Source organism: Crocodylus porosus, unplaced genomic scaffold, assembly GCF_001723895.1.
Source record: "Crocodylus porosus isolate Cpor-Errol unplaced genomic scaffold, CroPor_comp1, whole genome shotgun sequence".
Taxonomy (NCBI): Eukaryota; Metazoa; Chordata; order Crocodylia; family Crocodylidae; genus Crocodylus; species Crocodylus porosus.
In genome coordinates, this window is record NW_017728948.1 from 51,334,719 (window position 1) to 51,356,792 (window position 22,074).

At 39.9% G+C, this 22,074-nt stretch overlaps 2 protein-coding genes across 4 annotated transcripts in view; both read right to left on the bottom strand.

Annotated features, from left to right (window-relative positions):
* Positions 1-8,057, bottom strand: part of TXK (TXK tyrosine kinase) — a 30,820-nt gene extending 22,763 nt beyond the window's left edge. The window contains exon 1 of the mRNA XM_019552587.1: positions 8,020-8,057. Coding sequence (XP_019408132.1) covers positions 8,020-8,057 — 38 coding nt within the window. The remainder of the gene's footprint in view (positions 1-8,019) is intronic.
* A 1,251-nt stretch (positions 8,058-9,308) lies between these two features.
* TEC (tec protein tyrosine kinase) overlaps positions 9,309-22,074 on the bottom strand; it is an 89,315-nt gene continuing 76,549 nt past the window's right edge. For all 3 annotated transcript variants that reach the window (XM_019553236.1, XM_019553234.1, XM_019553235.1), the window contains exons 11-18: positions 21,500-21,633; positions 19,419-19,493; positions 18,483-18,654; positions 17,447-17,663; positions 14,890-14,954; positions 13,805-13,923; positions 13,088-13,245; positions 9,309-10,666 (exon numbers count right to left, since the gene is read on the bottom strand). In XM_019553236.1, the coding sequence (XP_019408781.1) occupies positions 10,589-10,666; positions 13,088-13,245; positions 13,805-13,923; positions 14,890-14,954; positions 17,447-17,663; positions 18,483-18,654; positions 19,419-19,493; positions 21,500-21,633 (1,018 nt within the window). In that variant the 3' untranslated portion in view covers positions 9,309-10,588. The remainder of the gene's footprint in view (positions 10,667-13,087; positions 13,246-13,804; positions 13,924-14,889; positions 14,955-17,446; positions 17,664-18,482; positions 18,655-19,418; positions 19,494-21,499; positions 21,634-22,074) is intronic.

Below are 22,074 nucleotides of genomic sequence, written 5' to 3' on the forward strand. Positions count from 1 at the left end.
GGGGGGACCAGAAGGGTTTGGGAGAGACCTTGTTTCCCCTAGCGCCCCCTGGCATAACAAGGAATAATGGACACAAGTTATTGGAGAGTAGGTTTAGATTAGACATCTGCAAGAACTACTTCACAGTTAGGGCGGCTAGGAGCTGGAACCAACTTCCAAGGGAGGTGGTGCTGGCTCCTACCCTGGGGGTCTTTAAGAGGAGGCTAGATGCCTACCTCGCTGGGATCATTTGAGCCCAGTTTTCCTCCTGCCCAGGCAGGGGGTCGGACTTGAAGATCTACAAGGTCCCTTCCGACCCTACTTCTATGATTCTATGATTTTTACTGTGTTCCACTTTAGTTTGTTCCTTTTCTTCCTCCCTCTCCCCTCCTCCATCACCATTTTTGGCTGCTTATTTCCCCAACCCAACCTGGAATGATGATCCTTGTAAAAATTTTGTGTGTAAAAGATTTGGGATGACATATTTCAATTAAGTTTTATCAAACATTATTCTTTATGGAACATAAGTCTAGGGAAGAGAGGATAGTAGTGAAATGCTAGGCTCTTTTGGGAGGCAACTGGCTTGCCACTTATTTACTATATGGTCATGGACAAGTTACTGATATCTTCTCTCTGCTTTGTATTATCCACCTGTAAAATGGAAATAGGACATTGTGAGAATTAACTAATGTTTTTAAACATTAGTTTGGGCATCTCTAGCTATAGCATATAGGTACAATTATCATCATTATTAATAATTCAAGTATAAAAGGCTTAAAACCAAGACTTTTGACAGTTCTTTAAACCAAGAATTTACATCTGACCTCAGGAGGGGAAATCACATTTGTATGATATATTACAACTACTGGATTTATGCAATTCCTTATACACTGGTGGTAAATTGAAGGATACATGAGTGTGAAAAAGACACAAATGGGTCAACAGAAAAAATAGCAGCATCAGAGGTCTGAGCTAGGTTGCTTGGTTGGAATTGCTTGTGTGAGGGCTAGGCAGATGGACTGGGATTGGATGAGTTTTAAGATGTAGAGTCAATTTAAAGCTGGATGTAATCCTGCACAGTAGTACCACAAAGATTATTGAGAATGTCTGTACCCATAGCATTCTAAAAGTTTAAGTTTCTGTAGCATTTCTAGTGAAACCTGAATTTTTTGACCACTAAAGACCTGTGTAATATTTTACTAATTTACTAATCTTGCACTATAAAAAGAAAGGGAAAGATGTCAGACCATCAGGATGATAATATCAAAATTAGTTCTTAGTTGGAAGAGGAAGAGACCCATTACGGTTCATGCTTGTTTTGCTTTGAATATCTGCCCGTGAGGCTTGTGGGGACAATTTCCCTTGACAGTGGCATTCTGTGAAGAGTCTACAGCGTGGGATGTTGATGAGCCTATTTTAATCAGAAGACATCATAAACAGCTTGATAAAAGTTTCCAGTGACGGCTATGCAAAATATGGATATTGTAAATGCCCACATCAGCTGACAGTAACATTTTTCGGCTAAAGAAGTTAGATAGAAAAGCAAAGGTAATGTGATCTGTTTGTGCATAACTTTACATTGTATGTTAAGTGCTCTCCTAGCCATGTCAACCTGTAGCCTGTTCTGGCAGAGCTAAGCAGGAGGAAAATTCAGTTGGTGAGCTGGTAGGTGGCACTCTGCCCTTCCAAGCAGTGCTGAATAAATGTCTGGGAAGGGTCATTTTTAAGCTATGGCCCTTTGAATGAGGTGGCCTAATTATTTTTGGTCAGGAGAGGGTTTATGCTGCTTTTCAAAAGAGCAGGGATGAGTAATTTCTAAATTAGATAATTACATTGTCACTTATCAAGATTTCCTCAGCTGTTTCAATAGGAGATGCAGACACTATGAGATGGCTGTATTGTGTTGCCATGTGCTGTCAGACACACTCTGTTCCATCAAAGAAGGGCCTACTTTTCCATGGTGGGTAAAATAGCCTCTTAGTGTTCCTTACTAACCCCTATGAGATTCAGTCATTTTTACAACTTACTTATCAGAGCTCTTAAGATTGGGCACTGTAGAACTTGTAAGTATTATTAAACCATCATTCTTATGTAGTACTGAATATCTGACTGGAACAACAAATACAGAGGAATTCATTCTGATGCTATAGACCTCTATCAGTGTATAGTGTTTTGATATGAGTAAGGTCTAGACTGTCAATCTACACTTTTTCTGACTTAAGTAAAATTCAGTCTCTCTCTGCTAATGATTGGTACTTGAAATTTACTGGGTTAAGAGAAGCCTGCAATAAATTAAGCGATTATAGTAAATTTTATAGATTTTCTAATCATACATTTACTAGGCAGTTTCTTACAGTGCCCATGAATTTGTAAAAAGCAATGGGCTGAATCAGTAGGGGGGAGTTTCACTTGATATATTTTAGATCCCTATTCATACCCGAGCAGAACTTGCATCAAGTTTTGAGCTTTTAACTCAGAACAGGGTTCCTAGTCTTGGCACTGAGAGTCAGAGTGGCCCAAATGACTGGCTTCTGCAGAGAAATGAGCAGATGTGCTAAGGACAGGACAGTTCTGCAGCTGGCCACTCCCTCCCTTCCTCTTATGCTTACCTTTCCTGATTGTGTGCCAGGCTCACAACAAGGGTGAAGGCCTGCTAAACCCCAGATCCTTAGGTGTCTAACCTGCTTTTCCTTTAGATTAACCCAGCAAGGCTGCGAGGGGAACACTGGTGAGTGGGCACTGTCTCCATATATATTGCCCAGGCTTTTGCACCCTGGAGAGGTCACCCCAGCTTCATTTTATCTTTCAAGCAAGGATTATGATCAAGAGCCCAAGGAAAAGACAGTCTCAGTTCTCTGGAGGCAGATCTGTCTCTGCATATCTCTTGATTTAAACAGCTCCATCCTTTGCAGCCTGATTTCTGAAGTCGTTTTGTCTTCATATTGTTCCTTCTTTGAACCCAGTAGTAGTAATAAAGTTGAAAGCTGAATTATTCACATGCCATGTTTCTGTGGAGGAATGCACTGTTTGTTGAGGACAGTATCATGGAATGAGTTCTCAAAGAACCCTTAGTTTTAATTTAAAAAAAAACAGGAATTGAAGTTCTTAGGATATAATCTCATTTTAGTCAACTCCCTTAACCACAATACTGCCCAACTGTACTAAGTTACCTCAAACAAATGCCTATTTAATTTTGTAGAGTTGCCCCTTCCAGGTCACTGGGAAGTTTTTTAATTACACAGTACAAATGATATCACCCTTCTTTCTGACCCTCTTGAAATGAGAACTTTTAGTTCACAAGCCACTAAACCAACAGAATAGCCCATAGCTATTTTGAGATATAATGTTGGGATAAGAAGACTTAACTGATACCTGTAGAACTCAAACATTCTTTGCAAATGTCAAATTTCTTAGTTCCCTGTGTGAGTAACTAATAGCCTGATTCATGTCACAGTCTCATACCAGCAACACAGGAAGTTATAGTCACCCAGAGCTGCCTTCAGGTATCATAGCAATACTGAATAAAGTGCTACAGGAAGCCTGCACTTCCTGACAGACACATATATAGACTCCCATGGCCATCTACCTCTCATTTTGTACAGCTGGGTTTTTTTTTCCTTTCCAAAGACAGAGAGAGAGAGAGAATTTGAAGCAAAAGAACCAACATACCAAAAAAAAAAAAAAAAAAAGCAGATTCTGCTGTGAGCATGTAAATGAGAACAAACTTTGCCCATTATTTTTTATAGCTAAAATATTGTTTCTACATACTTTCTTCCTGGATTCAGGTCATCCATTGAATTCAGTCCAGTCCAGACCCACTGAAATCAATGGAAAGGCTCTCATTGATTTTAGTGGACTGTAGATTAAATCCCTACCAAACTAGAAAAAAAAATTTGTATATGCCAAACAAGTTTGCTGTATAGCAATAAGATATGGACTCAAACCGTTCTTCCCTGCCCCAATTACATTAGTCAAAATATATCATTGCACTTTTTTGTTAACCTCGGTGGGCATTTTACATTTTTCCAAAGGGAATACATAAGGTGGCCATTTAAGTTTGCAATATTATAAACTACAGATATCATATGTGACTTTATTGGGTAGAAAATACCTTTACTTCTTTTCCTGCAGAGTGTCTGATCTACAGTCAACTTCTGTTAGGAACTAAATCTGTCTAAAGCTGCTCTGCTGCCAACCTGTTTTTTTGCAACTTCTTCTCTGTGTAGTACAACAGAAAAACATTGTACCATAAGCTATAGAAAAAAATGAATCTCTTAGGCCTTTCTCTTATCACCATGACATGGAAGTGATAGTGACAACATTTCTACCCTTGCTGCCAAAACATCCTTAGCCTATATCCTCAGCATAACTTGACTTAAAATTTACACCAGCTGAAATATGGCCCCTTGACTCCAGAGTTTGTCATGTTGTCATCATGGATGGTGGTGCTGAGAAATGGGTGACAAAAGATACGCTGAGGAATCTTTAGCTTAAATGTCTAACAGCTGCCATTGAACTAACCTGTCTTAGAAAGGAGCTGAAGCTGGCTCTAGCTATGTGGAACAGGAGTCTAGCATGCCAGGTGCCAGAGAAAGGGAGGAAGAAGAAAAGACAGGTTTATGATGGTGATGAAAATAGGTGAGCTGCTTGAAGAGAAAATGCAGAAATGTCCATGAAAACTAAGGGGGGAAATATAATAGCAATGCAGGAGCCCTTTGTGTTCCTGTTGCTATTACAGGCAACTTTGGTCCTAAAATATTAATCTTATAAAGAGGTTACACAAAATCTGACAACCTAATGATGCCCTTTCAGTTAACAGACCTACCAGGTCCATGGCCAATACACACATATGAATACATGCAATTCCGTTCCATGTCCATTTGTAAACTGCTCTCATTAAGGTGAATTGGGATGTGTCATCAGACAACCAGACAAAACAAAAGTCTAGTTAGAAATGTGTTTTTTTTATCATACATTTTTTATATTTTTGTTTGTCAAGTTTCTAAGGAGGGGTATGTGTGTGTTCATTCCTTCTAAAGCAATGCTAAATTGACAGCTCAGTTGCATTCTGATATCAAACCCTGAACAGTTTACTATTGTGAGCAGGTTGAGCTAGCCACATAAATTGAGTACATTGAGGAATATTAGACTTGCCTACCCCATCTTTACACATCAATGAAAAATCTCACCCTTTTGTAACATAGAGAATCCCCATCAGCTGATCATATATCCCTTAGTATTTATCCAAACTAAAACAGCAGTAAACACTGCCTGTTTGTAAATCAATAATGTAGCTTGCTTGTAAAAAGTATTTTTATAACCAAACTTTGAACTTTCATAAATAAAGCTTACAGGAATATTAGTATTTTTCTTTCAGTTAACTCTTTCTTAAGCTAACCTCTTCATAACCAGAAAGCTAGCTTTCATACCATAAAACTTATGCATTACATCTATGCTCAAAAGGAGATTTAAGGAGAGGCCTTTGGTTCCCATTCCCTGGTATTCCCAATCAATTGAGTTCTCCATCCTTGTACTTGTGAAGGTAGTAGCTTTGCTGAATCCATCATAGCAATTTTGTGATGTACTTTGGAAAGTTATCACCAGGAGTTTTTAACAAATAAAACCTAAAAGTACAAGAAAAAGCCACCTGGACTACGCAGTGATGTTTATACATCTCATTTGTTAGCTAAACTGCTATTACATACAACAGAACATAAAGAACAAAATCCATGGTTCAATTTACTTACAGGTAGAAAGGGTCATGTTTGATCGTCTGCTTGAGTTCAAATAAAAATGCTATCCTTTGTTCTTCAGTTGTTGCCTCAGTAAGACTAAAACCCCTCTAACTGAAAGCCTAGCTTTGATGCGTGGTATGGTACAACACAAGCATCACTTAACCACACCTACTTTCCTGTTTAAGAAGAAAAAAAAAATCACAGGCTAGATATAAATCTCATACCAGTGTAAATTAGGAGTCTATGTGCTGAAGCCCTGTTCCTTGTACCATTAAATTAGTTTTACAACTGAATTATTCAACTGAAATCAATATAATTACTGTGCTGTAAAAGGTGTGAAATTAGAAAGTAGCAAACATGTGCCACTGAGTTTGGAGTAATGTAGGTAGATTTTTGCTCCAGTCTTCAAACGAAATTAAGTTATAATGATAGGTGAAGAAGGAATGAAGTTGGAAAATGCTAACTGATCACATCCAGGAGAAATGGTGAAGATGGCATTTGCCAATTTCTCTTAAGACTAATAAATCAAACCAAAAAAAGTGGACTGAGAAGGAGTGATGGTCTGTTCCAGCAAACCAAATTAATATTTTGACCCATTTTGGGCTGGAAATGGTTCCCCCAAAAGTCAATCAAATTAAATTCAATATGGATAAGTGTAAAGTTCTACCTTTGGGATGGAAGAATTATACATACAAATATAGACTGGAGAATGATGAGCTAGGTTGCAGAAAAGTTGCCAGGGATTATAGGGAACTGTAACCTGAATTTACAGGTGCCGGCGTTACAGTGCAGCAATGCTGACTAAAGTTAGTCCCAAGTCAGTCCACACAAACAGGGTTACTGTACAGTAAGGCAGCTACACGTGCCTTACTGTGCAGTAACTACTTAGGCATAAGTTGCCATAGTTACTGCATAGTATGGGTGTAGACATGTGCCCATACTGCATAATAATTTTTGGTTACTGTGCAGTAACTGTGCATGTGTAGATGCACCCAGTGTGTTATTGTTGAAAAAAAATGAATAGCACACTGGGCTATATTAAGAGGATCATCACTTACAAATCAAAGCGATTCTTCTGCTTTGTTCAGCAGTGATGAGGCCTCACCTAGAACAATGTCCAGTTTAGGCACCACATGTCAAGACAGACATGGACAAATTTGAGTCCAGCACAGAGTAACCAAAATGATTAGAGATCTAGGAAACAAACTTGTAAGGAAAGGCTGAAAGAGCCAACATCAGTCAAGTCTCAAAAAAAGAAGACTAAGAGGGAGGGATTTGATCAATCTTCAAATACCTGAAGGGTGGTTATACATGAGATAGTGATACAGTATTTTCTCTAGCTGCAGGGCACAAGACAAGGAGCAATAGTCTTAAGATGCAGGAAGGAAAAATTAGGTTGGGTATTAGGAAGACCTTCCTCTCAGTAATGGTGATTAAGATTTGGAACAGGCTCCTCAAAGAGTTAGTGGAATCTCCAGCCTTGGAAGTTTTAAAGAGCAAATTATACAGATATGTGACGGGGATATTTTAGACAAGTATAATTCTGTAATTGGATTAGATGGCCTCCTGAGGTTCCTTTCAGCCCTACTTCTCTGATTTTAGGTTAGTTGTCATTTCTTAACTTTCTTAACTTCAAGTGGATGACACTGAAGATTTATGATTGTCTGTCATCTTCAAGTGGAAGACACTGAAGATTTAGGATTAATTCTGCCTCTGTGCACCCATCTAGTATATTAAATGAGTCAGAGATCCTATGGAAAACATTTTTTTATTAAATCATGTGATACTATCATAACACTCATGCCCTGGAGACAGAATTAGATTTCACTACGAACTAAATTTGATGTTTCCTGAGTTTCACATACTCAAATTTGCAATCCAAATAATTCCCACCCTCCATTCCTTTTAATACAACTTCCTAATTTCTGGTGTATTTTTTTTTCTTATGTTTAAAAGGAAAATGGCATGTATCATTATAAGAGAGGCAAGAATGTATGATACCTTTTATTATATTTTATCATTATACCTGATTACAATCTACTTCATACTCACTGATCTCTCATGACCTCAGGTTTTTGCTGCATCTCTTGTCTATTGGCTACCCGATAGTTTTACGACCTGCTTTTGTTAATATATAAGAGTTTTATACCCAAGCTTTTGTTCCATCTGCTACTTAGCTGTGCTGTGTCTGCTTCTCTCCCAGAGGCCTGAAGGATACTGTGATACCCAAAAGCTTGTCTAAATCTATCCCAACCATGCAATTGGTTCAATAAAAAAACCAAAACCCACCCACAATAGTTCCTACCTCTCACATACTTCCTTGACCATCACTGCTACAACCATTACTTCAACACTACAAAAACATACATCATTGCAACAGCTCTACCATTTTACATCCTCAAATAAGTTTGACAAATGACAAACAAACCTGTAACAGAGTGCTATCACGTGAGCTATAGGACAGCATTAAGCAGCAGATGCTGGATCTTGGGGACTTGCATACGAAGCCTCATTTGGTGTGGTTGCTTGTGCCCCTCCCCTCCCACCACCTCCACCCCCTCTTCAAGAACTGGGGATAAGGTGACACAGGAACCATGTTTTGGATAACAATTAGAGAGGAGTGGTTTACATTCTGTCTTCTAAATACCACCCACAGCTGTTCTGGAGCACTTCAGGGCTTCCCAGTACAAAGAGGAGTAGTGCTGGCACTGCTGTAGTGGTGGAAGAGGTTTGGATCCAAGTCTTTCATACATTTGCGTTGACCTATTTCTTCACGCAGTCTAATTTTTTTTGAGGAACACCAACAAGGAAGAGGAAATATTGTTTCTAGTGTCTATCTCAGTTGAATTGGAACGGAATTTCATGCAATAATAATAAATTAAAAAGTGCTTTTCTAAACTAAAGACCTTTTCCCTGCTCAACCTGGAGACCTGAAGAAAACAATGGATTTTCAAAAATGCTTACAATAATTTTTATAGTGGAAAGCACAAGGCCAACTGATTAGGAATAGCTCCCCTTATAGTTGCTTGATTTAAATGTCCTGGATATGACCGTAAGCTGCATCTGACTGGAGGGCCTGGTGGCAACGTGGTGGGATTCCTCATGGTGGGATAGTGTCTATAAAATATCTCAGTGTTGCAACCAGAGTAAGGTGGGCATAGGGAGCCCCAAACCCCTACCCTCCTCCACTGCCTTGCAATTACTCTCTGGGTGGAGAACAGCTAAGGGACAAAACTCTTGACAGAACGGCACCCTTGCTGAGGCATTAGGCAGTCAACAGTAGTCTTATCTCTTGCTTTGGCAGAAACTACAGCCATTAAGGCACTGAATGTCAGGACTCAATCTGGTCTTAGGATTCTGTCTCAATGGTCTCAAGGCAAGATGGTGGGTCTTGGGCAGCCTCCACTCCTCCATACTCTTGCCTAGGTATACGCAAAGGTCTTGGTGTGATGGTTGCAGGACTCTATACAAGCAGATTCATCGGGCACCTGACTAGACCATTTATGCATACACCACGATCCAGAGGATCGATGGTTGCCTACTCTTTGATTTAAAGTTGGGTTGACCTGAAGTTGTCTAAGCAATGAAATCATGTACCTCTATATATTTAGCTTTATTCATCACTGGTGCACTATGCTGAATCAATGGAGTCACACTAGCAAGGAGCTTATCTTATAGATTAATGTAATTTGATAAAATCAATAGCAAAACACTATTCAGGATTCCAAACAAACAGTTATTTGATTTATTATACACATGCTATAACATGGCATTTGCTTTTAAAAAATATTACACTTATTTCAGTCTATGAACAACTGACCAGGGACAGAATGATAAAAACCTTCCAGGTTAACACACTTCCTGGTATCTTGTTATCATTCACAGATGCTATGTGTCACGTTGTATGTGCAAATTACGGTAGGTCGAACCTGTTGTGTCCTAAAATATTCAAGAACCAAACACTTACATTTAATATAAATTAAATGTATATAGTCTATATTTACATTACATACAATATATAATTTAACAGTTAATCAAATGCACTGTTCTATAGTGCAATGAGTCAGTTGTGTTGTATCCTGAAATTTCTCATTATGCTTAGCCTCAGGACAGAGTCTGGGAGCTCTTTCAAAAACTCCCCAAAACATTTTTTGGCATAAAACAAGTTGTGGATCAGTTCTGCAGCAATTTCTTTGACTGTTTCAGTGAGCCAGTAGAATGGGTTGCAGATCATGCTTTTTTATGCACAAATGAAGAAGCAGCCAAGTGGATATCATGGGTTCATGGCATAGGAAGAACATTATTTCAGTGCATGTCACAAATGTCCATCAGCTGCAATCAGAAATAATATTTCTGGCAAACCACTGGAAACATTCCTGTCAGTAACTGGCCCTTTATGGTAACTGTGCTGAGTTTTTAAGTATGCAGGTAGATACAACAACTACTGACTAGCAGCAAGACTAAATGAAACTCATGGATATGAACACTATATACATGATTTACATTTACTGGATTGCTCTGCATTGGCCACAAGATGTCTGTTCCTCCACCTATCAAGACCAATCTTCCACCTGTTCACCACCCCACTAGGAACTTGTCAGAGAAGGCACAGAGACTTGCCTACAGTGTCTCTGTGCCTTCTCACTGCTACAGCTGAGCATATTGTGCATGTTCCTCTATATTATGTGAGAACCCTTCCTCCATGGAGACTGACCAAATGCTAAGTGATTATCAATGCTCTGCCTTTCCACAATTTCTTTTCAGCAGCTTGAAGGATTGAGTCCTTAAAAAGGGAAGGAAAATTTGCTGCATTTCTGAATGGAAAGTGGATTCTTTCCTGCCTCAGGGACTTCTTTTCACTCTGCCATTCCTCTTCAGAAAGCATCTTCACTCTCTGCTATCTCGTCAATTATGTGAAGTAAATCTTGAAAGGTAGGGCGTCCCTCTGGTTTCTGGAAATAACAAAAAAAGGGCTTCGTTGTAACTGGCAGGTACTCTGGTCACATCACAATTGTTTTATTTCAATGAGAAAATAATATGAACAAATAAAATAAGAAAAACAGATGAATACATGAAAATATTTTGAGGAAAAAACTCATGCCTACTAAAGTTGTTTGTTTGGGGGTTTTTTAAATCCCATTGTGTACAAGTCTATTTCCCAATTATCTGAAATTCAGAACCTTGTGAAAGCTGGGTATAATACAGCATGCTTTTCCTAAAAAATAGGAACCAAAAGGACTATCATACTGGATATGACCTGTGGTCCATCTAGTCTGCTATCCTGTTTGATGAGATCCAGCACCTGATGTTTCAGAGCAGTTGTGTTCAAACTATTAGGGTGGTGGACTGGGTCCCTGCCCCTGGTACCCAGCCGCACTGTGGTAGAGAAGGTGGGGGGAAGAGGGGGAGAGGTGACTGCCAATGTCAGAGGAAGAGAGGGACTGAGAGGAAGAGCATTTACCCCACTCTTTCTGGTAAGAGTGCCTGCTATAAGGGAGGAGAGAGAGAGAGTAGGTATGGAGGGGGATCAGTAGCATGGTGCAGAGCAGTGAAGGGAAAAACACTGGACTGAGCTCCTTGGCACTGATCCCCTGTGCTGTAGGCTGGATCCAGTCTCTTTGGAGATTGGATCCTTGCCATGGGCGGCTTCAGAGCAATATGCAAGAAACTTCTCATTAAGCAGAAGTGGGAAAATCTGTCATTCCCATTAAGCGTGCTCCTAAACATTTAAGTTAGAGATTTTCTTGAGCCCTGAATCTTGAAACTGAATATCATTTCTAAAATGTGTTAGCATTAATTACCAAGTATTGTGGTCATCGTTACAGAGCCTATTACATTATAGGTCTCTTCCACTAGTAAGACACTGTAGTTCAAGTTTTTTCATTAGACTTTATTTGACTTTTAGTTACCCAGCCATCTCTATTAATCATTCAGTTTATTCCCTTGTTGCCTTTATATCCCTACTTGTATCTGGTTCTTTGCCTAATTACCACTCAAGTAATAAATGTGGCTGATCAAACTGTTCCTATCTTGTCACTCCAGCTACTCACTCTTATCCCCATACATGCCACTGCCACCAAAATAATCATCTTCTCAAAATGATCTGGCCATGTGATCTTTCTCTTTGATTTCTTTGGTTGGATCTTCAGATACACCATGGGCATAGGCAAGTGTACACTTCAAGCAGTAGTAAAAGCCAAGGGGCAGCTGCTCCTGCTTGAGAGCACCCAGAAACTATTATATTGCAACAGCTACACCAGCGCAAGTAGGGAGCCATTGCCAAACAAATGCAGCAAGACTTCTCCAACTTTAACTCCAGGGTGAAGCAGTGTTGAAGTCGAGCTCTTTTGCAACAGCTATATGAAGGGCGTGTGTATACATGCAACTTATAACAGTGGTTCTCAAAACTTTTCAGGGTCAAGGCACCCCACCACCACTTTTCTGAACATGGTAGCACCTCTGGCTGAGAATCACTGTTAGTGCTGCCTCATCTTACCCGAGTGCTTCTAAGCTGAACTGTGCAACTGTGATGTAATAGCCCCCCACTGCATGGCCCACCCAGGGAGAGCTCTGCCGCATGTGCGTGTTCCTCCTGCATTAGGGTTTTGCTCAACCTGAGGCAGGCAGGAGCTGAATGTGGACAGCACAGTTTCACCTGCCCCTGTCCCTCAGAAGAGCATTTGGGGGAAGGATCAGAAAGAGCTACACAGCACAAAGCAGCTTTGCTGCCTGCTTTAAGCTGATTAGGGGGCCCGAATGCAGGAGCAGTTTTACCTAGCCACTGCCCCCATAATGCCTCTTATGGGGCCCGTGGCTCCCTGGTTGAAAACAACTCTGCTATAATGTAAGAGCTGCTGTACATCTTGGAGCAACAGTTATTTTCATTCAACTATTCAACTATTTTCCTCACCCTAACGAAGCAGCCAAAGCAGACTGGCATCTAGGAGACAAACTGGCTCAGAGAGGCATGAGATTTTTGTAGGCTAACCAGACACCCTTAAAGGGATTACAGAAATTTCATCTTGTTCTGGACCTTTGATCTTGTATTTTTCTATTTCCTATCCCTCCCATTTTCCAATGTCAGCAACCTAACTGCCATGTTCATCTTTTCCCCCCAAAGTCATCATTTTTTACAGTGCCTCTATGCATAGGATACTCTGTCCATTCTGGTTTCCCAAACCACTGTTCTTCCTGTATTCTGTGACTTTCTAGAGGGGCTAGAAAGGTAGCCTTAGGGCTACCTCAGAAATGACTTAGTTGCCTTTAGAATAAAATGCTGTCAGAATTTTACAGTAAGGAGTCAGGTCCTTCAGCTGGATCAAACTCTTTGGTGAATAAAAATACAGAAATGAACAGAGATATAAAAGAGATACCTCATGCCAGCACATCATCATCACATCGTACACATTCTTACAAGCTAGTTTTGGCCGATACAGACGATGCCCTTGGCTCACCATCGTCACCACTTCGTAGTTTGTGTTCTTCTCAAAGGGCATTTTACCCTCAGTGAATACTTCCCACATTAAAACACCTGGAAAGGCATGAAAAGATTGTCAAGATAGTTAACAAAATTATGACTATAGGCACTCCCACATGTTCACATTAAAGCTGCAGAAACCAGTTTTAAAAATTTATTATACATTTTCAAGCACTAACTTTGTAGATGGTTAGCTCTTTTTATAGCTGGACATTTTATGGTGTGATAATTACTTTGCACATATGGTCAGCCTGAATTTATTGTGCAATTAACCAGTTAATTACATGATAATTACTTTGCATGTGTGGCCAGTCTAAATTTATTGTACAATTAACTACTTAACTTCATAATATATGTGATATGTGGCATGGGCCTTATAACAATGAATTTTCTATTCAAATGGAAAATTGTTGGGATTTGTTGTTATTGTGTTTTTTTCAAGTGTTCTGTGGTCCTATCACTCAGCAAACAAGACTTGCAGTCCTAATTTCAGTACAAATTAGTAATGATTCAATGATTTCAGTAGAGTAAGACCAGCATAAATCTGGGCAAAATAATTTTATTGGTCCTCTCCTAGGACATTTTTTTACTGCAGTGCTAAGGAATGCCGTACCAAATGACCAGACATCTGATTTGCTGCTGAATCGGCTATAGTTGAAGACTTCTGGGGGACACCACTTTACAGGAAATTTAGCACCTGAAGAACTTGTGTACTGATCATCAAGAACATACCTAAAAAAATGAAACAGACAAAACACGTTATATTCTAGTCTGACTCCATTTCTGAAAACATCAATTTCATGCATGCTTGCATTTTAGGAGCTCACGTTGCCACCTAATGGTTAATGTCTCAACATGTAAATAAGTGAAAATTACCAATTTCTTACTCAATAAGCCTGTTTCTCACTATGTTCAAATGCTGCATGGCATGCAAATTGAGGAGAGAAGGATGGAAAAGACCTGGCACAATGCACAAAGTGCCTGTGCACTGACCAATTCCTTCCAGTGACCCACTCCCCAACAGACACCAGGCACCACTTGTAGCAGCCAATGTAGCTGGTGAGAAAATGCAGGGAAATAGAGGAACCGTACTTCCCTGGGACATACTGCCTCCCAGTGTCCTGCTAACGAGATATAGCAGGCATCCCCTGCTTAGAAGGTAAGCTAGCTGGCATAATATGTCATTTCCTTTATTTACAAATACATATATTTATAAATAATTTTCTTTTTTATAATCCTTAACACTGTGGTCTGAATATCACCATCCAAGAGCTGAAGTCCACTGTGCCTCATGTATCAACAATTTCAGAGTCAGTTTATCATAAGGAAAATGGAAAAGGTGAAAACATTATGAAATCATTAATGTTCACTTAAAAAAAATTATTGTCACCAAAAATTTTTGCTCAATCATAGTTTTCCTGGAACTACATAAGCATTAAAGAGAACTTGTATACACAAGACCCACTTCATATATCATTAGTAGTCTCAAAAGTGGTGCAGAACAGAGGATAGAGCCTAGTCTGTATATCGTGTTCAGAGGAAATGGGAACTACAAAAAGCCCCATGTAACTGTTCGGGTACACTTAATATATAAAACATATGATTTTGCTTTTTCCACTTTAAAAAGTGCAAAATAGCCACAAATATTATGTTCATTTAATTTAAAAAATGTATATGCACATACAGACTTAGCCATACCTTGTCATTCCAAAATCAGACACTTTCACCACTCCCGATTCATTCACTAAACAGTTTCTGGCAGCCTGAAAAAGGAATAATTTTATACATCAACGATGAGGAAAAATATAAAAAAGGAGGAGCTAAAATGAAATTATATTAGTTGTACATTACATTACATTCTACCATCTCTAAACAAACAGAAATCCCACTAAGTTTTATTGGGCTTTTGTTCAGCTTAAGTTGCATGATTTGGCATTTTTTGCTGTGAAGCCCAATTTGTAATTAATACTGAGAAACAAAACACTGTGTTCTATACACTGTTTCTACATGGGAGACCCTCTTCTTTCATAAACATCACACCTAGAAGCACATGACTAGAAGGCATGTCTTGCATAACAGAGGCTAGTCGCCTGCTATTCCAGCCACTTCATTCTTTTGTTTATATCAGCATAGATCAAAGTCAGTCAGAGTTAGAGCTACCCCAATGTAAACCAAAATTTATCTCAGAAATTATGGTAAATAATTTAACCCAGTCTTAGAGTGATGTTGTAGCCATGATGGTCCAGGAATTATGCAAGAGGCAAAGGTTTTCTGGGATGATATCTTTTATTGGTTCAACTGCATAATTAGCATAAAATTAGACAAGCTTTTGAATGCATCTGAACTTTAGGCCAACTATGCAGTTAGTTCAAGATATCACCCAAAACATTTTACTTTATCATGTAACTCAGTAAGATTCTATCCATCACTATTTCTCATTCACTGAGCTGTAATTCTGGAGACTCAGTTCTACTCTGGCTTACTCTAGTACAAGACAGATACAACTTCTGGTCCCTGCTGCCTATCTTTTTGGCATCTCAGAACCTACTCATTTCCAATTTTCCTTTCATTTAAGGTTTAACTCATGGCAATGATAGAGTGTAGTGGTATTGCGCTTAATTTAGGACCTTGTTACACATTGCAATTTTTGCTGCTCAAATACTGATCAGTGGTGGTGCTAGCTCAGGTTTGGAGCAGTTATACATTCAAGCCAGTAAGGGCCTTGAGGACTGAAAGGGAAGAATCCCCCAACCTCCACTCCCATTCTGGGCTTCCCCCTGCCCCCTGTGAGTCTGCTCCTTGGGGTTCCCTCCCTGCTCCCCTCTTCCCCCAGGGCTCCACCCCTGCCTCCCCAGCTTACTTGCACCTGCCTTCTGTCCTGTGGGGATGTGGGAGTGTGGGGTATTCACACTAATGTATAGACCAATGTGTAGCTACTCTAGGCCAGCACAAGCTGGGTAACACAGACCAGAAATAGACCTAGGCTGGAGTGGAGTAACTTTAACCTGCCTAAAGTCTATTTATAACTAATTTCATATGTTAATGTGTGGACAATCCAATGGTTAAGAGCTCTAGCAGCCACCTAAAATGAGCATGCAATAAGATCCTTACAGTTGTAAGTCACAGAAACATCCCATTCTACTCTTAATATGATACAACAGTTTGTTACTGTAAGAAAAGGACATAACTTGTATGCTTTGGGTTAAAATTTACCATTAATGTGATTGCCAATCATGTTAACACAGTATGAAAGATAGATCAATTCCTGTGATCTGAAATTTCCTTTTATATTTTATTTAATACCATGCAATAAATTCCATTGTGCAATTTAATATAGAACATTTTCAAGACACAATTCCATTTATTTTTACTCTGTGTGCTATATTTTTGCTAACCGTTGTGCTACCATAAATCACTGAATGATTCCTGTTATGAAACAAGATAAATAATAATCTTTGAACGCATCCAGACGAGTATGCATATGTGGTACATGGTGACACAGACCCGTCTGCAGGCACTCCCTGAGCTGCTAATTTGTAGAGAGGGGGGTGTTTTCTGACACCAGGAAATTCCAGTGTCAAAAAAATCTGCACTAGAAAACAGCAGGGCAGTACATGTGGCAGCAGCGTGTGCTACCTAAAACCAGAAGCAGGTGGGCCACAGCCACACTCCAGCTGCCAGCCAGGCTCTCTGCTATCAGATCACTACTGCTGGGGCCCCAGGAAGCTCCCAGGACCCCAGGTAAGGCTGCTGGGGCCAGCCCAGGTGCTGGCCCCAGCCACCCCTACCCCACCAGGGACAACTTGTGTGCATAAAGAGGCGTTCCCCCGGGACAAGTTGCAGCAGCACAATTATATGCTGCTGATATTTGTCCCCAGGGAAACACACATGTGCTATCATCTGGACATACCCCTCAAGTGTAAATATATGTGCTACTGAAAACAAACTCTTTAGGCTACATGGAATTCTGAATAGTGATTAATAATACTGCGTTTTTGCACAGAATACATCATATGAACTTTATTACAAACATTTCAGAGAGATTTCAGACCCACTCCTTATGCAGAAATTAACTTCTTATCCTAATTCAGAACAAACAATTAGTAGTATTTTGTTTAATTTTAACAGAAATAGTTAAATAATAGAGCTGGGGGATTGAGAACATTCTGAATAACAGAAATAGTTTGTTACCCTTGGCTTCTAATGTCCAAATATAAATTTAAAAAAAATAGTAAATAAATCAACATGGTGTTACCAGATCTCTGTGGATAAAGCTGTTGGTCTCCAGATACTCCATTCCTTCACATATATCTTGGCACACAGTCAGGAGGGCATCTCTACTCATACGTCCACGTTTTTGTCTCAGGTAATTCAGGAGGCAGCCATGTTCCATGAACTCAGTCACTATGTAAATAGGTTTCTGCTGCGTACAGACCCCATACAGCTGAACTAATTTAGGATGTGTTAGCTTCCTTTGAAGATCAAAAATATATTTACTGTTATTTACCCTGCTTCAAAAAAAGTTATACAGATCTTATGTGGACGTAAAAGTATTATATAAAAAACAGTACACAGCAGCAGTGGATCAAGGATTTCCCAAATGGGAGTGCATGGGCAACAACATGCACTGAAGAGGTCGCTGCACCTCCCGCTCCCAGCCTATACCATCCCCACCAATGCAGGAAGACCACTCTTGGCAACCTCCAAGGATTTTAAATCCCTAAAGCAAGTGAAAATCCCACCTCACTGACTTTTCCTTGCTCCCCCATCTACAGCTGCTGCTTCTTCCCCTTTCCTAGGGGTGGGGGAAGCTTCAAAGTCATTCCTGCCTGCTCCAGCCAGGCTGCATGGGGGCTGAGGTCAGCGACAGTGGCAGTAGCAGTGATAAGCAGGAATGATGGGTGCCCCAAGCCTGTCAGTCCCCCAGGAGCAGGCACAGGGAGTGGGTCTCTGGCCAAAAAATCAAATTGCTGCTACTGCTGTGTCCAGCTCCTGTGTAGCTGGTGGAGTGGACGCAAGTGGCTTTGAAGCTTACCCTGCCCCTAGAATAGCAGAGAAAGCAGAAGCTGAAAAGCGGGAGAGTGGAGAAGGGGAGGGATGTTCAGAGAGGACAGAGGAGGATTCCTAACTGCTTTGGGGACTTTAAAAAAAATCCCCAGAGACTCCCATATAGTGCAGTCCAATCCAAAAAGGGACTGCAGCTGCACAACTGCACCCACTCTGGATCTGCCTCTGGTACACAGTATCAGAAATCTGAAGTCTGCTATCTAAAGTACTTAACAATAACTTACATCATGACTTTAGCTTCCTCTATGAAGTCCTCCTCATACATTGCACCTTCTCGGATTGCTTTGATGGCTACCTTATACTGTGCCCTCCATTTGCCAAGTCGCACTACTCCAAAAAGACCACTCCCCAATTCTCTCATGAATGTCAGTTCTGATGGATTAATTTCCCATTTCTCTGTAAGAAAGAAAAACCAAGGATTGTTATATGTATATGCACACTGAATGTATGGTGATAGAATAAGGTGTTGAACTGCTTACAGATTGGGTATAAAGCTCCTTATGACCAGTTTGAAAGTGTCCTAGTTTTTATCACCTAAAGTGTGGATAAATTATGAAACAGCTACAATTTATTAGGAGCTGCTAATTGAGCTAGAAAAACCCTTTAAAAACAAAAACAAAAAACACAACACAACATTATTACATGCTGATATTGTATTATCAAACTTGGCTCAGCATGCTGCTATAATCAAAAACTGTGCCCATTCACTGAAGCTGTACAACCTGCCTGGGCAATGACTGAAATACTAAGGAGGAGCCAGAGCATTTAATTCCGTTCTTTGTTTAAGAAATCAAGGGGCCAAATTTGAGGAGGGGACGTTTAAGAGCGGCAAGGTATGACCCTCTAATGGAAGCAAATATCAGAATGTCCACTGGGGCACTGAATACTTGTAGAGGGCCAGGTATATACTTTCTGAACCCTTCCATCACTTCTCCCTGACAATATACTTCGCTCACCCACCCTTGCATTGCTGTCCATGTTGTGGGTCCCCAAAGCCATCTTCTCTGGAGGGTTTAATGGTTGACCATGGAAACAAGTAAAATGCAGATTGACAATATGAAATCAAACTTCTGTTGTTTTTCATATGTCATGTCAGTTTAGTTTTATTAAATGAAATGCTGCCTAAAAAAGTTAGGTAATATAAGAGAGGTGTTGATTACCATAGCTGAACCCTGCAGTAGTGGGTGCAGGCTTCATTTTTGGAGTCACTGGATATCTCAGCCTTGTAACCAGACCTAAAGTTCAAAGAAAGTTCATAAATGGATCAAGTCCTGTCTCTGAAATAGCATAAAGCAGTGCAAAAATATGAATTATCCCCTATCCCATTTCAAACCCATGAAAGGATATTGATTTATCCTTTAGAAAGAAGACAGAATTGATTTTTTTTCCAATATAGTTTGTTTTTGCCATTTCTTAAATAAATTAAAAATGGGAATCACTGATGATGCTACAGCATCTGTAAAATTAAGAGCATGCATTTTGTTTGATAAATTAGCTACATTTTTTTTTTTGAAATACTGAACATTTTACAGCTAGCATAGCACCAGTTTTTCTTGCACAAGATCTGCATTTACTGTAGTTCAAATGGAAAAATTCTGTAAAAGGTGTATTGTCAGAAGAGTTATGATTTCTACATACAACTCCCATTAGCAATAAAAGGAATCACGTTCATCCAGATTAGGGTTCTGAGTATTCTTTTAAAATGTATTATGAAAAGACAAAGACTATGATGATAAATGAAAAATAGATTAAGTAGAGGAAAGAAAGGAAATAAAAAAAAAAAGCCAAGGATTGTTATCTTTTGGAGAACCATGCATTTAGGCAATTACCTTGGTGCCAAATGTAGTATTTGACTGCAGAACTAGTTATATATTTTACTGAGAACAAAACTATGCATGTTTAATAGATAACAAAACATGTTTGGGTACTTGTCAGAGGGCCACTGGTCCACCTGAATTTAACGTTAAGATATTTCAAATCAAAACTGGGAGAGGGGATGACCACAGTCTGGAAACGACTGAAGAACATTAATTATTTCCATTTCCATGCACTGTGCCAGATACCAAAGTGCACACTTAATGACCAAGTGGATTCTGGCTGCACAGCCACAGGAACTTAACCACAGATGCCAGGACGATCTTTTTGTACCACATGGCTGGTGTTGGGTTTCCTAAATTAAATCACTTTCAGGGCTGGCAGAAGGGTTGTGCCTTGGACATCAGTGTACAAATTCTAGCTGCCATCTGAATAGTTTACTAACAGGCATCACCTAAAATCTTCAGGCTTATGCTGAAAAAAATCAGTGAGCAGTATCAATGGCGAGAGAGTGCACATCTGCTGTACTTCTCCGGCTTCCTGCATATGTCTCTATAGTTTCTGCCATTCTTTAAAGCAATCATTTAATTGGGGTCTAACGAATTTTATTCCCCATTCCTAAAATGGCATGACCTCCCATAACAGACACATACAACAGGTAATGCAATTTTGGGAATAGGGCATAACATTCCTCAGACCCCAATCATACAACTGCCAGCTGCCACTGCATGGGAAGCCCTGCATCAGAAGCCCAAGGCTGTTCCCTGCCCAATCCTGATGGCAGGGCTCCCCCATGTGACAGGTTGTCTGCTTTGACTACAGCCCATGCTTAAGCAGGAAGGCACGGCCATTTGAAGTGATATATGCAGATGGAGAGTAGGAAGCTCAAATCATGTCACATATCAGTGTGGGCCAACCCTTTTGACAGATGTGCTACAAATTAGCCCCACACCTCCCCCAAGTGCCACGTCAATCCTTTTCCCTTACCCAACATGCTGTTCAGCTTTCTGGTTCCCAATCAAGCTGCTGCTCTGCTTTCTGTTTCCTGCCAGATCTGATGTTCTGCCTTATACTCCCTGCCCTATCTGTCAGTGTGCTGCCCATCCCCTCCCCAACATACCACATGCCATATGCACAGAAGCTGCCCATACCAAGTGTGACACCTATGCCACAGGTTGGCCACCTCTGCCATAAAGGTAATGCCTGACAAGGCTCTAAACCATAGCCAAGGCATCTAACCCACTGGGAAGGAAGCGGATAGGAGATATAAAAAGCAGTCAAAATTCAACAGAAAGAATATAGCAATGACTCCACATATTTTAGAACAAACCTTAAAAACTTGGAGTAGGAGGGCAACTATTTAAAAACTGCATCCCTTTCCTATCGAAACCAGCTTCCATTTAATTAAAACAAAACAAATATTTACCTGCTGCATTATGTTTATGATACTCAATTATCTCTGGTATGGAGTCAAAAAGATGTTTTTCTGCTAGGTAATACTGCTTCGGTGACATCGCTGTTTCTTTTATATGGTAGTGTCTTATTCCTGATGAACCTTCTCTAAAGAAACAAAAATTAAAATGCAATGAGAGGTACATGTTAAATAGGAAATGAAACAATGTTTCATATACTGGATGATAAATACTGTCCAGTAACTTTCATAAATTATACTTTATGTAGCTTTGCAAGATGAATAAATAGGAACAAATGGTATACTTCTGCTTTATACCCCATACAACAAATGCAGACAACCATGTGATTATGATCATAGCCTCACTCATCTGTTCCTGCTTTGTCTGTGCCCAAACCCAACTATTAGAATAGACAGAAGACATGCTCAGGGCCCCTCTAAGCTGTCTACCCTGCCTTAATGCTAGACTTGAGAACAGGGAAATTGGGCCAAGTGGGTTGGGTTTGTTTCTCACTGACAATGCTGCCTTTGGCAAGGAGGTGGTATAGACATACCCTCAGATACCCTTTTGATGTTAACACATTTGCACT